At 43.2% G+C, this 14504-nt stretch overlaps 1 protein-coding gene across 1 annotated transcript in view; it reads right to left on the reverse strand.

Moving 5' to 3' along the window:
* Positions 1-14504, reverse strand: part of LOC311129195 (ephrin type-A receptor 3-like) — a 77754-nt gene that overhangs the window by 18756 nt on the left and 44494 nt on the right. The window contains exons 4-6 of the mRNA XM_084161506.1: positions 11293-11478; positions 4762-4823; positions 3608-3817 (exon numbers count right to left, since the gene is read on the reverse strand). Of these exons, the coding sequence (XP_084017632.1) occupies positions 3608-3817; positions 4762-4823; positions 11293-11478 (458 nt within the window). The remainder of the gene's footprint in view (positions 1-3607; positions 3818-4761; positions 4824-11292; positions 11479-14504) is intronic.

Raw genomic sequence — 14504 nt, forward strand, 5'->3', positions numbered from 1 at the left:
ATGAACCTGGAGAAGAGTCCCATAAGCAAGCTGGTCCTGGGGCTCTGTTCACAAATCAAACAGACCCCACAGAGCCCCAAGGACAGCAACCCAATTAGACCCAACCAAATCATGAGAAAACAAAAATATAATTACTTGACACATTGGAAAGAGTTTATAAAAAAACAGAGCAAACTAAAATGCTATTTGGCACTAAACAGAGACTACACAGTCGCAGAATACCTGACCACCGTGACTGACCCAAAATTAAGGAAATCTTTGACTATGCACAGACTCAGTGAGCATAGCCTTGCTATTGAGAAAGCTCTCAAAGAGAAGACAGGCTATGTGCACACTGCCCACAAAATGAGGTGGAAACTGAGCTGCATTTCCTAACTTCCTGCCAAATGTATGACCATATTAGAGACACATACTTCCCTCAGATTACACAGACCCACAAAGAATTTGAAAACAAATCCAATTTGGATAAACTCCCATATCTATTGGATGAAATACCACAGTGTGCCATCACAGCAGCAATATTTGTGACCTGTTGCCACAAGAAAAGGGCAACCAGTGAAGAACAAACACCATTGTAAATACAACCCATATTTATGTTTATTTATTTTCCTTTTTGTACTTTAACTATTTGCACATCATTACAACACTGTATATATACATAATGACACTTGAAATGTCTTTATTCTTTTTGAACTTTTGTGAGTGTAATGTTTACTGTTAATTTTTTTATTGTTTCATTCACTTTTGTTTATAATCTATTTCACTTGCTCTGGCAATGTAAACACATGTTTCCCATGCCAATAAAGCCCCTTAAATTGAAATTGAAATTAATTGAAATTGAATTGAGAGAGAGAGGGAGAGAGCGAGAGAGAGAAATCACAACGAAAGTATTTCAACACCCATGCCCAGTCATCACATTTCAATTTATTCACAAACTCCTCCTCTAGTTAAAGCGATATGTATGTATGCATATGTGTTCACCCCCTTTGTTATGAAGCCCCTAAATAAGATCTGGTGCAACCAATTACCTTCAGAAGTCACATAATTAGTTAAATAAAGTCCACCTGTGTGCAATCTAAGTGTCACATGATCTCAGTATATATACACCTGTTCTGAAAGGCCCCAGAGTCTGCAACACCACTAAGCAAGGGGCACCACCAAGCAAGTGGCACCATGAAGACCAAGGAGTTCTCCAAACAGGTCAGGGACAAAGTTGTGGAGAGGAGAAGTACAGATCAGGGATGGGTTATAAAATAATATCAGAAACTTTGAACATCCCACAGAGCACCATTAAATCCATTATAAAAAATGGAAAGAATATGGCACCACAAAAAACCTGCCAAGAGAGGGCCGCCCACCAAAACTCACGGACCAGGCAAGGAGGGCATTAATCAGAGAGGCAACAAAGAGACCAAAAATAACCCTGAAGGAGCTGCAAAGCTCCACAGCGGAGATTGGAGTATATGTCAATAGGACCACTTTAAGCCGTACACTTCACAGAGCTGGGCTTTACGGAAGAGTGGCCAGAAAAAAAGCCATTGCTTAAAGAAAAAAAAAAAAAAAACACGTTTGGTGTTCACCCAAAGGCATGTGGGAGACTCCCCAAACATATGGAAGAAGGTAATCTGGTCAGATGATGTTTTTCATTGGCAGGGACTGGGAAACTGGTCAGAATTGAAGGAATGATGGATGGCGCTAAATACAGGGACATTTTTGAGGGAAACCTGTTTCAGTCTTCCAGAGATTTGAGACTGGGACGGAGGTTCACCTTCCAGCAGGACAATGACCCTAAGCATACTGCTAAAGCAACACTCGAGTGGTTTAAGGGGTAACATGTAAATGTCTTGGAATGGCCTAGTCAAAGCCCAGACCTCAATCGAATTGAGAATCTGTGATATGACTTAAAGATTGTTGTACACCAGCGGAACCCATCCAACTTGAAGGAGCTGGAGCAGTTTTGCCTTGAAGAATGGGCAAAAATCCCAGTGGCTAGATGTGCCAAGCTTATAGAGACATACCCCAAGATACTTGCAGATGTAATTGCTGCACAAGGTTATGCACGCTAAAGTGTTCTGTTTTTTTGTCTTATTTCTTGTTTGTTTCACAAAAAAAATGTATTTTGTATCTTCAAAGTGGTAGGCATGTTGTGTAAATCAAATGATACAAACCCCCAAAAAATCAATTTTAATTCCAGGTTGTAAGGCAACAAAATAGGAAAAATGCCAAGGGGGTGAATACATTCGCAACTGTAGAGAGAGGAGGAAAGAGAGGTAGAGAGGGAGCCTGTAGGCTGACCCTGTGTTTCTCCTGCTCTGTGTCTACCCTCCGGGGGCTGCTGGACTTACTCAAGGCTTAGCCTGCATCAGGCCAACAAAGGAGAGGAAAAGAAAAGAGCGGAGAAAAGAGCAGAGGAGCCAACACTAACGGACCTCCTGGCCAAGTCACACAACTCCTGGCCAGCTCTCTTTAAACACACAGCCCTCAGAAAACAAACCACTTCTGCCCTCACTCACACACACGCAGGAGCACACACACATGCACACACACACACATGCAAGCACGCAAACACACACACAAGAATGCACACACACACACAAATAAACAAACTACTTCTGCTCCCTTGAATCCCTGGTGAGTGTACATGAACACAGCCAGCCTCATGAGAAGTAGGATTATACCTATAATGACAGTAGAGTATGACACCAGTGAGACAGTGACAGACAGGAGGGGGCTCACGGAAGAGCAGAGTGGTCTGACAGAAGAGGGAGGGAGAGAGAACGTCCTGCTGGGTCTGATACATTAATGTGGCTGTAGAGTGGATGGGAACTCAGCTCTATTACTAGTGACACACTAGGGGAAGTCTATTAGCATATTTTAGGGAGTGAGTTTATGGGAGTGAAGTAATAGCTCTGTGAGTGTTTATTTAACATGGGGGTCTGAAGCAGTTATTACACAGAGTTTAGAGCCCTGCATACTAATGTTAGGCCACAAGGTGACCACACACACACACACAGTATGTTATATAGATGGTGATAGGTTGGATAAACTAGGCTCAGTCAAAGGCCTCTTGATGTTGCTTATCTGGTATGTTTGTCATTCCTTTCCCATGATCCTTCAGGAGAACACAAACAGGCCCGTTGTGAATTTATGTTAGCGTTATCTCGGCCAGCTTTTATTTATGTACTGGCTACCTCGCTCTGCACTGCTGCAAGGCCAGAAGTTTGTGTATGTGTGTGTGTGTGTGTGTGTGTGTGTGTGTGTGTGTGTGTGACATATGAGGTGATTTGTCTCATGGACAGCATGTATTCACTGCGAGGGCTGGCGAGGGGGAGATAGATCGACAGAAAGAAGGGAGTGAGAGATAGAGAGAGGGAGACAATGCCCTTCTGTGTAAACCTGAGACAGAGGTCAGTCAGCTCAGCTATGTCTGACAGTGATAACATTTCTCTCTGTCCACAGCAACGTGTCCACTCACTATTAGGCACCAGAGTTATGGACAGAGGTGGTTCTTACAAGGCACACTCCCACCCCATAGTATCATGCCTCTGTCAGAAACAACTTTTACACCCATCTGATGTCATTGATAAACCCGACCACCATGTCTTACCCGTGTGGTGTAAGCAGCCTCGGGGTCGTCCTCCAGGACTCTGGACAGGCCGAAGTCAGACACCTTACACACCAGGTTGCTGTTCACCAGGATGTTACGGGCGGCCAGGTCTCTGTGGACGTAGCCCATGTCAGACAGGTACTTCATGCCTGACACGATGCCACGCAGCATGCCCACCAACTGGATACCAGTAAACTGGGCATCGTGTTTCTACAAGGGGGAGGCAGAGGAGGAAGAGGGGGTGAAAAGAGAGGAGGGAGAGAGGATGGAGAGGGAGAGAAAGAGAGCAAAAGAGAGAGAAAGAGAGAGACAGAGAGAGACAGAGATAGAATCAGTCACAGGTGGAATGTCATACCTCTAAAAACAGATGTGACTGGGTTGAAAAACAGAATGAATATGACCTTTCTGTTTTAAAAAACTACAGCGGAACATTCATATTACAATATCCAAACCAATTACATTAACCCTTTAGATCACCTCTGACATTAACTTGCCCATTTCAAGGTGAATTGTACAATCCTCATCTCACAACCAAATAGGCTTGACAACACCATGCCATAGTCTTTGACCAAATAGATGGTGTTTTCCAGGGCACTATATAAAGGCCAGACTACCTGGTAGAGACAGGCGGAGTCGGATCAAAGCTGCTACAGTCATATAGTCATAACACAAACATGAGGTACAGTAATGTGATGTGGAGGAGCAGGATGACTGTGTGTGTGTGTGTGTGTGTGTGTGTGTGTGTGTGTGTGTGTGTGTGTGTGTGTGTGTGTGTGTGTGTGTGTGTGTTGTATGACAGTTCCCAGTGATAAAAGCCAGGCCACTCTACAACCAGAGGAAATAGCTGGAGAAGGTTGCAATTACTCCATTTTCAATCTGAAGCGATGCTGTGCAGACACACAGGCACATGTGGAAAACTGCTAAAACGGGACCTTCACACACACACACACACACACTCACACACACTCCTGTCTGGTCATGTTGATTTAATGTTGTTCTGACGTTGGTTTGATGTTTTGCTTCGGCTAATTTCAGTAAGCCAGAGTTTCTGGTTAGCTAAAGTGGTATGCATGGGATAACTCCATAGGCCGGTGTGGAAAGCATGAAGGTAATGTGAAGATAACTAATTTAGTTGTGTAATATTTTAGACTCACTTTCAGAAAGCTGTCCAAGGATCCATTCTCCATGTATTCAGTCACTATCATCACAGGTTTACCTGGAGAGAAGAGAGAAACTAACAGGTTAGAGAATTATTCAGATTTGGCAAAACACATGCACGCACACACACCACACACACACACACACACACACACACACACACACAGGGATCAGCAGTGCTTCCTCCAGGCAGGATGAAAGGGACCATGCAGGGCTGAGTGTATAGGTCCTCTGGGTCACCTGTCAGAGTGGGACATCTTTATTCCAGCATCAGCAGAGAGTTACTATAAATCGGTAGTGTTATCATCTGGTCCTGGTTCACTAGACTAGAGCAGACCAGACCAGAGCAGACCAGACCAGAGCAGACCAGACCAGAGCCGATCAGAGCTGACCAGAGCAGACCAGACCAGAGCAGACCAGACCAGAGCCGATCAGGTTTAGAACAGATAGAAATGAGGGGGAAAATGACTTTAAATCAGCTGTAGTCAAATGAACAGCACTGGTGTTACGACAGGTTTGTGTCAGATGGATATGTGTTCTCCCTCTTCACCCTTTCATCCCTCACTCCCTCGCTCTCTCTTTTGCTTTGTCTCTCTCTATCTATCGCTCTCCCGCACCCTCCCCATCCCTCTCGCCATCTCCCTCCATCCCCCTCTCCCTCTCTCTGTCACGCACGTTGTAAATGTATCAAAGTAAAACTCCACATCTGGCAACGCAGAACTCATTTTCAGATCTGTCAGAGGAAGGGGATGATGGAACCTGCTGTAAAAAGAAACACATTTATAACCCTTGTTGGAAAAATAAACTTCAATTAATAAAACTGGCTCCCTCACAAACTGCTTGCAATTTAATGGTGAGTAAAACAAGACTAGGTTTGGTCAGAGCAGTGGTTGAACCTTACCACAACCAGCACCTTTCATTTTCTACTGCTTGAGTACCAGCACATCTTATAGAATACAGTCTCATAAATTACAAACCCTGGAACTGTAAAATTAAAGTGAGTGCAGACACCTTTTTCATTACATCTCAAGCACTAGGTCTAGCTTTTACAGTGTAGTGATAAGGGGCTGACTAACTGACAGTCCAACCTGTAACTCGTCTAGACAGTAACAGCACCTTCCATTCACATAAGAAAGACTGCTGGTCCAAACACAGTCGTAGACATCGTTAAACCACCCCCTCTAAAAGACCCTGATGGATTGGCCCAACACCCCCCTCTATAGAAAGTCGTGATGGATTGGCCCATTCACCTCACAGGACAGCCTTTATAGTTTCAGATAAAACAGATTCCCTAAACCTCCTCCGCTTTTTATCCTCTCCTCTGCTCCCCTCTCTGTGTGTGTGTGTGCGCACGTGTGTCTGTGTCAGTGCTTCCGTTAGGAAAATGTGGCTCCGGACATTTGACCGGCAGCATTTTAATTTACCAGACATTTGAGAAATTGACCGGACCCATATACATTGGGTACGTAACCTGATTAGGGCGTCCACCCACGGTGCTCAGAATGACAGAAATCTCATTTTGATTACGGAAATTCATATTAACAGAACATGCAAGTTGAGGATGCAACAATGTGCAGTCCTTCTTACCGAATTCTGATGCGCACTTTGAAGATGTTAGAATAATTGTCCACATTTACTTTCCTCAGCCAACAAGACGAGTAATGAACAGCAGAATTCCTAGCCTATACCAATCTACTATCCCCCATAGTAGAAAAGTTTACCTATTCTATTGGTCAGCTTGTCGAGAAAGAAATAGCCTATTCCAAACAGACTCTGGGACAGTTGTGGGACGATGGATCCCAAATTCATACAACCAGTAGGCCTAGGCTACATAATTTTTTTTCAAAAGCAATGAGTCTGATGCAACAGATCAGAACATTTAGCTGAAAATGTTGATAAACTATTATTTCTTCACATTATAAGGGCAGCAATACGCACAAGGCAGCAGGCTATGCGTGAATGTTCGTTACGTAATGCAATTAGAGGAAAACACTGTTGTCAAAAGCTCACCGCACATGTGAGCGGTTTCATGTGACAGAGATGAAAATATCCGTTAGAAATGTAGAAAGACGGGAGATCTAATATGCAACAACTAGTATGGGTTGCTAATATGACTAGGATTGTGCCTTTGGCTACTGGACAATGAAAGAAAGTTTATATAAAATAATCGCCTCCACGAATATGGTCTGATTTTGGCATGGCTACTTTGAAGCAAGGTAAGACATGCCTCATAATATGTAGTAAAACGTTAATTTGCTGTTTGAGATGCTGTCTGGCTCAAAGGCTCTGTATCTGTCTGTACACTTGTGATAAATAAGATATATAATGAATATACTGTACACACGCGCCAATTTAATTCCACTAAATTATGCCATAGACCGATAAGCATGACCAGTCAAATGTACAGTGGGGGAAAAAAGTATTTAGTCAGCCACCAATTGTGCAAGTTCTCCCACTTAAAAAGATGAGAGAGGACTATAATTTTCATCATAGGTACACGTCAACTATGACAGACAAAATTAGGGAAAAAAATCCAGAAAATCACATTGTAGGATTTTTAATGAATTTATTTGCAAATTATGGTGGAAAATAAGTATTTGGTCAATAACAAAAGTTTCTCAATACTTTGTTATATACCCTTTGTTTTCTGTAAGTCTTCACAAGGTTTTCACACACTGTTGCTGGTATTTTGGCCCATTCCTCCATGCAGATCTCCTCTAGAGCAGTGATGTTTTGGGGCTGTCGCTGGGCGACACGGACTTTCAACTCCCTCCAAAGATTTTCTATGGGGTTGAGATCTGGAGACTGGCTAGGCCACTCCAGGACCTTGAAATGCTTCTTACGAAGCCACTCCTTCATTGCCCGGGCGGTGTGTTTGGGATCATTGTCATGCTGAAAGACCCAGCCACGTTTCATCTTCAATGCCCTTGCTGATGGAAGGAGGTTTTCACTCAAAATCTCACGATACATGGCCCCATTCATTCTTTCCTTTACACGGATCAGTCGTCCTGGTCCCTTTGCAGAAAAACAGCCCCAAAGCATGATGTTTCCACCCCCATGCTTCACAGTAGGTATGGTGTTCTTTGGATGCAACTCAGCATTCTTTGTCCTCCAAACACGACGAGTTGAGTTTTTACCAAAAAGTTATATTTTGGTTTCATCTGACCATATGACATTCTCCCAATCCTCTTCTGGATCATCCAAATGCACTCTAGCAATCTTCAGACGGGCCTGGACATGTACTGGCTTAAGCAGGGGGACACGTCTGGCACTGCAGGATTTGAGTCCCTGGCGGCGTAGTGTGTTACTGATGGTAGGCTTTGTTACTTTGGTCCCAGCTCTCTGCAGGACATTCACTAGGTCCCCCCGTGTGGTTCTGGGATTTCTGCTCACCATTCTTGTGATCATTTTGACCCCACGGGGTGAGATCTTACGTGGAGCCCCAGATCGAGGGAGATTATCAGTGGTCTTGTATGTCTTCCATTTCCTAATAATTGCTCCCACAGTTGATTTCTTCAAACCAAGCTGCTTACCTATTGCAGATTCAGTCTTCCCAGCCTGGTGCAGGTCTACAATTTTGTTTCTGGTGTCCTTTGACAGCTCTTTGGTCTTGGCCATAGTGGAGTTTGGAGTGTGACTGTTTGAGGTTGTGGACAGGTGTCTTTTATACTGATAACAAGTTCAAACAGGTGCCATTAATACAGGTAACGAGTGGAGGACAGAGGAGCCTCTTAAAGAAGAAGTTACAGGTCTGTGAGAGACAGAAATCTTGCTTGTTTGTAGGTGACCAAATACTTTTTTTCCACCATAATTTGCAAATAAATTCATTAAAAATCCTACAATGTGATTTTCTGGACTTTTTTTCTCAATATGTCTGTCATAGTTGACGTGTACCTATGATGAAAATTACAGGCCTCTCTCATCTTTTTAAGTGGGAGAACATGCACAATTGGTGGCTGACTAAATACTTTTTTCCCCCACTGTATTTACATCGACTGGTATTTCTATTAATGAATAGGCTAAAAAGCTTTATTTCGCAATGGGATTTTTTCTTCTTCTCCCTTACAATTGGCCAGTGGCAATTTTTTTATCGCCCAAAAGCTGGCTATTACCGGCTAATGGAAACCCTGGTGTGTTTGTGCGTACTGTATGTGCATGCAATGCATGCGTATGTGTGTGTGTGTGTGTGTGTGTGTGTGTGCGGTGCAGCCAAAAGCAGCAGCAAGCCTAATGAGGTGTGAAAGTCTCTGGATTATTAAGAATGAACAGGACTGGGTTAATAAATCACCCTAGAGCACAGACAGGATCTAAGAGCCTGCTCTCAATCATAGAGTACCCCTCCAACACGCAGACACACACACACACACACACACGTTACTATGTTTTCCCATCATTCTATCCTAAAAACAGAAAGAAACAGAAAGAAACATTTGCAATTAACTCTGGCATTATTCACCATCAGGACTTTAATAGTCAGAGTGATGGAATATTTATTAGACAAATAGAATAATGATGAGACATTCCTCTCCAGATTATATTTACAGCCAGATGAATGGGAAACTGAGTGGGTTTTCACTGACTTTGCTGAGTAACTGGTCCTGTCATAATGCTGGGAGACATCAGTTTTCACACAGCACAGTGGCTTTATCTAAACTGTCAACTAGAATACACAGGATTTCCTTTTCTAGCTTTTAGTCTGTTTTTCAGGAGAACTTAGATTCCATGGCCAAAAACAATTTAGAGAAAATATGTGCAAGAACCATATCATAAGCATTATGGATATTAAGAACTTCAGTAGAACTTCTTCTAGGCAACCAAGTAAACCGTTTATTTTTTTTTTTTTTTTACATATCATTAAATATATCGTATAATAGGGCTGCATAATTAATCTAATTCACATTGAAATCCCAATATTGACATGTGCAATATCCATATCACAGAGATCTACACTGAATGTACAAAACATTAGGAACACCTTCCTAATTTTGAGTTTGTACCCCCTTTTGCCCTCAGAACAGTCTCAATTCGTCGGGACATGGACTCTACAAGGTGTCGAAAGCATTCCACAGGGATGCTGGCCCATGCTGACTCCAATGTTTCCCACAGTTGAGTCAAGTTGGCTGGATGTCCTTTGGGTGGTGGACCATTCTTGATACACACAAGAAACTGTTAAGCGTGAAAAACCCTGCAGCGTTACTGTTCTTGACACATTCAAACTGGTGCGCCTGGCACCTACTACCATACCCCGTTCAAAAGCACATACATATTTTGTCTTGCCCATTCACCCTCTGAATGGCACACATACACAATCCATGTCTCAATTGTCACAAGGCTTAAAAATCATTTTACTCCCCTTCATCTACACTGTTTGAAGTTGATTTAACAAGTGACCTCAACAAGGGATTATTGCTTTCACCTGGATTCACCTGGTCAGTCTATGTCATGAAAAGAGCAGGTGTTCCTAATGTTTTGTACACTCAGTATATATCGCATGCAATTTTTTGAATTGCCACTGAGTGTAACGTCCATTTTTATAGTTTACTCCGTTTGTCGTCTCTCCATTTGTCATCTCTCTCCCTCTCTACTCTTGCAGCTGTTCAAATGCAGTCAACGGATTGTTCCAAAGAAGAACGATGCTGCTTTCCACGTTGCTTTTAAATCATTATATTTCTATTTCCACAGTTCAGTGTTTTGTATATCACAAGTCAATTCGCATTCACAATATTTGGTTAAAAAAAACGCAATTCGATTTTTGGCCCATAGCGTCCAACCCTATCGTATAATTATTTTCAACTACAGTATATCATGATTCAGAATTCCGTGGCTGGGCTACAACTGGATATGAAACATTATTAAAACAGATCTGTTCTGGCCTGCTGGTCAAGTTGACCAGAGCTGGCTAACCTCTGTAAAGTTTTACTGTGAGTTTTACAAGCCTGCTTGTTCCTTTAAACTGATCAGTTCATCTGCTGTAGAGCGATCAGAGGGAGATATTTTATAGGTTTAACTCTTCAGTATAACGACATGGCCAAAATTGCAGTATAATGTGTGTGTGTGTGTGTGTGTGTGTGTGTGTGTGTGTGTGTACGTACGTGCATGCACCAGGCCAGAGTGAGTTAACAGGCGGAGAGCGCTGTGATGTGGAGACTGACTCTGATTGTGGACCAGAGGTCAAAGTAATTATTTCACAGTTTTTCAAGTAATTACCTTTAAGAGGCTGAGAATGTGTGAGTGTGTGAGAATAGCTGTGTTAAGGAGCCTCAGGAGGGAGGGTGAGATTCAAGCCAATAGAACTCAATAAAAATGGCTTCTCTTGTAAAGGTGTTGGCCAGTTTCATAGCATTGTTCAGTGTATAACTAACAACACATTCTGTCCAAGGTTGTTTTCTGGGCAGGATTCTTTAGGCTCCCTCTGGCCAGGCATAGCATACTTCATACATACATAAATGTCACGCCAATATTTAATGAGTGATATGTTATTTTTTTCTCTCATTTTGATTGTATAGTAAGATATGGTCTGTACGTACTCCTGGTGACCACTCCCTCCAGCCTGATGATATTTGGATGGTCAAACTGTCCCATGATTGACGCCTCGGACAGGAAGTCCCGCCTCTGTTTGTCGGTGTATCCTGCCTTCAGCGTCTTGATTGCCACACAGATCTCCTTCTTACTGGGCAGACGCAGACGACCGCTGCACACCTCCCCAAATTCACCTAAAAAACACACACAGAGGGTTAATAACACACACACACTGACACCAAGGACCTGAGGCTACGATCTATTATTGATGACTTTCAATCAGAATAACTGTTATCATTTATTTCATTTGGACTACACCAGTCAGAAATTCTTGCCTAATTTCATAACCACACAAATTAGGCCATTATAAGCATGTGCAGTCATATGTATTTCTTGGTAACCATTTCCCTCATTAAGATAACAATGACTAATTGAAGCTTGACTACATTGGCCACAGTCTATAAATGCCCCTTACATTTATATTTTAGTCATTTAGCAGACGCTCTTATCCAGAGCGACTTACAGTAAGTGAGTGCATACATTTTTTCATACTGGCCCCCCGTAGGAATCGGACCCACAACCCTGGCGTTGCAAGCACCATGCTCTACCAACTGAGCTACACAGGAGCTACCGTTCTCCTTTCCATATCATATAAAGCACTATGACACTCATCAGAGCTGACCAATTATCATTCCAGCATAGTGAGGACATATACTGTCACACCCTGATCTGTTTCACCTGTCTGATTGTCTCCACCCCCTCCAGGTGTCGCCCATCTTCCCCATTATCCCCAGTGTATTTATACCTGTGTTCTCTGTTTGTCTGTTGCCAGTTCGTTTTGTTTCATCAAGCCTACCAGCGGTTTTCCCCTTGCACCGGTCTTTTTCAAGTTCCTGTTTTCAAGTTTTCCCGGTTTTGACCATTCTGCCTGCCCTGACCCTGAGCCTTCCTGCCGTTCTGTACCTTTTGGACTCTGATCTGGATTACTGACCTCTGCCTGCCCTTGACCTGTCCTTTGCCTGCCCCCCGTTTTTTTTGTAATAAACTTTTGTTACTTCAACACTGTCTGCATCAGGGTCTTCTCCTGAAACGTGATATATACAGTATCATTCCAGCATAGTGAGGACATATACAGTATCATTCCAGCATAGTGAGGACATACACAGTATCACTCCAGCATAGTGAGGACATATACAGTATCACTCCAGCATAGTGAGGACATATACAGTATCATTCCAGCATAGTGAGGACATATACAGTATCACTCCAGCATAGTGAGGACATATACAGTATCATTCCAGCATAGTGAGGACATATACAGTATAATTCCAGCATAGTGAGGACATATACAGTATCATTCCAGCATAGTGAGGACATATACAGTATGATCCAGCTGTACTATCCCTCTGAGGTATGGAGCCTCTCTGGTGGATAGTTTCTCTGGTGGATAGGATCAAAGAACACAAAAGCTCTATTAGACGCAAGGATGAGAACTACCCTCTAGCAGCCCACTTTCTCCAGCATCGGTCTAATGTCCATTGCTCGTGTTTCTTGGCCCAAGCGAGTCTCTGCTTCTTATTGGTGTCCTTTAGTAGTGGTTTCTTTGCAGCAATTCGACAATGAAGGGCTGATTCACATAGTCTCCTCTGAACAGTTGATGTTGAGATGTGTCTGTTACTTGAACTTTATTTGGGCTGCAATTTCTGAGGCTGGTAACTCTAATGAACTTATCCTCTGCAGCAGAGGTAACTCTGGGTCTTCCATTCCTGTGGCGGTCCTCATGAGAGCCAGTTTCATCATAGCGCTTGATGGTTTTTGCGACTGCACTTGAGGTTCTTGACATTTTCCGCATTAACTGACCTTCATGTCTTAAAGCAATGATGGACTGTCGTTTCTCTTTGCTTATTTGAGCTGTTCTTGCCACAATATGGACTTGGTCTTTTACATTTACATTTACGTCATTTAGCAGACGCTCTTATCCAGAGCGACGGGTAAGGGGGGGGTTAGAAGGATTACTTTATCCTATCCCAGGTGTTCCTTAAAGAGGTGGGGTTTCAAATGTCTCCGGAAGGTGGTGAGTGACTCCGCTGTCCTGGCGTCGTGAGGGAGCTTGTTCCACCATTGGGGTGCCAGAGCAGCGAACAGTTTTGACTGGGCTGAGCGGGAACTGTGCTTCAGCAGAGGTAGGGGAGCCAGCAGGCCAGAGGTGGATGAACGCAATGCCCTCGTTTGGGTGTAGGGACTGATCAGAGCCTGAAGGTACGGAGGTGCCGTTCCCCTCACAGCTCCAAATAGGGCTATTGTCTGTATACCCCCCTACCTTGTCACAACACAACTGATTGGCTCAAACGCATTAAGAAGGAAATACTTTCCACAAATTAACTTTTAAGAAGGCACACCTGTTAATTGAAATACATTCCAGGTGACTACCTCATGAAGCTGGTTGAGAGAATGCCAAGCGTGTGCAAAGCTGTCATCAAGGCAAAGGGTGCTATTTGAAGAATCTCAAATATAAAATATATTTTGATATGTTTAACACCTTTTTGGTTGCTACATGATTCCATGTGTTATTTCATAGTTTTGATGTCTTCACTATTATTCTACAATGTAGAAAATAGTAAAAATAAAGAAAAACCCTTACTTGAGTAGGTGTTCTAAAACTTTTGACCGGTAGTGTAGTTTATTTTCCTGTCATGTGACCTTTACTTGTCCCCACGTCTATCTCTAGAGACACAACGCTGACCGAGGAAGACTCTAGAAGTTGAAACGCGTTGGAGTTGTGCGTCCTGATGTACAATGCTGATCTGGCTAGTCCCCTGTAGCTCAGTTGGTAGAGTATGGCGCTTGCAATGCCAGGGTTGTGGGTTCGTTTCCCACGGGGGGCCAGTATGAAAATGTATGCACTCACTAACTGTAAGTCGCTCTGGATAAGAGCGTCTGCTAAATGACTAAAATGTAAATGTACTCGTCTTCTTTCTTGGATAGATTCACTAGGCAGGACATTGTGGTAGAGAGACCACTTCAAAGTCAGAAGGGGAGGTCAAGCATCACTCTGATATGGCTGGTGACAGGGACTTGGCTAGAGAGGAGAGGGTGTGTATTTGTGTAGGACAGTGATGTCACAGCTAAAACATGCCAAGCCCTCTCTCCTGTATGATCATTTCCCATAGCGGAGTTGGATCAGAGACGCAGGATCGGTACGGAGTCAGAGACACACACA

The sequence above is a fragment of the Coregonus lavaretus genome (genome assembly GCF_964263955.1).
Source record: "Coregonus lavaretus genome assembly, chromosome: 5".
Taxonomy (NCBI): Eukaryota; Metazoa; Chordata; class Actinopteri; order Salmoniformes; family Salmonidae; genus Coregonus; species Coregonus lavaretus.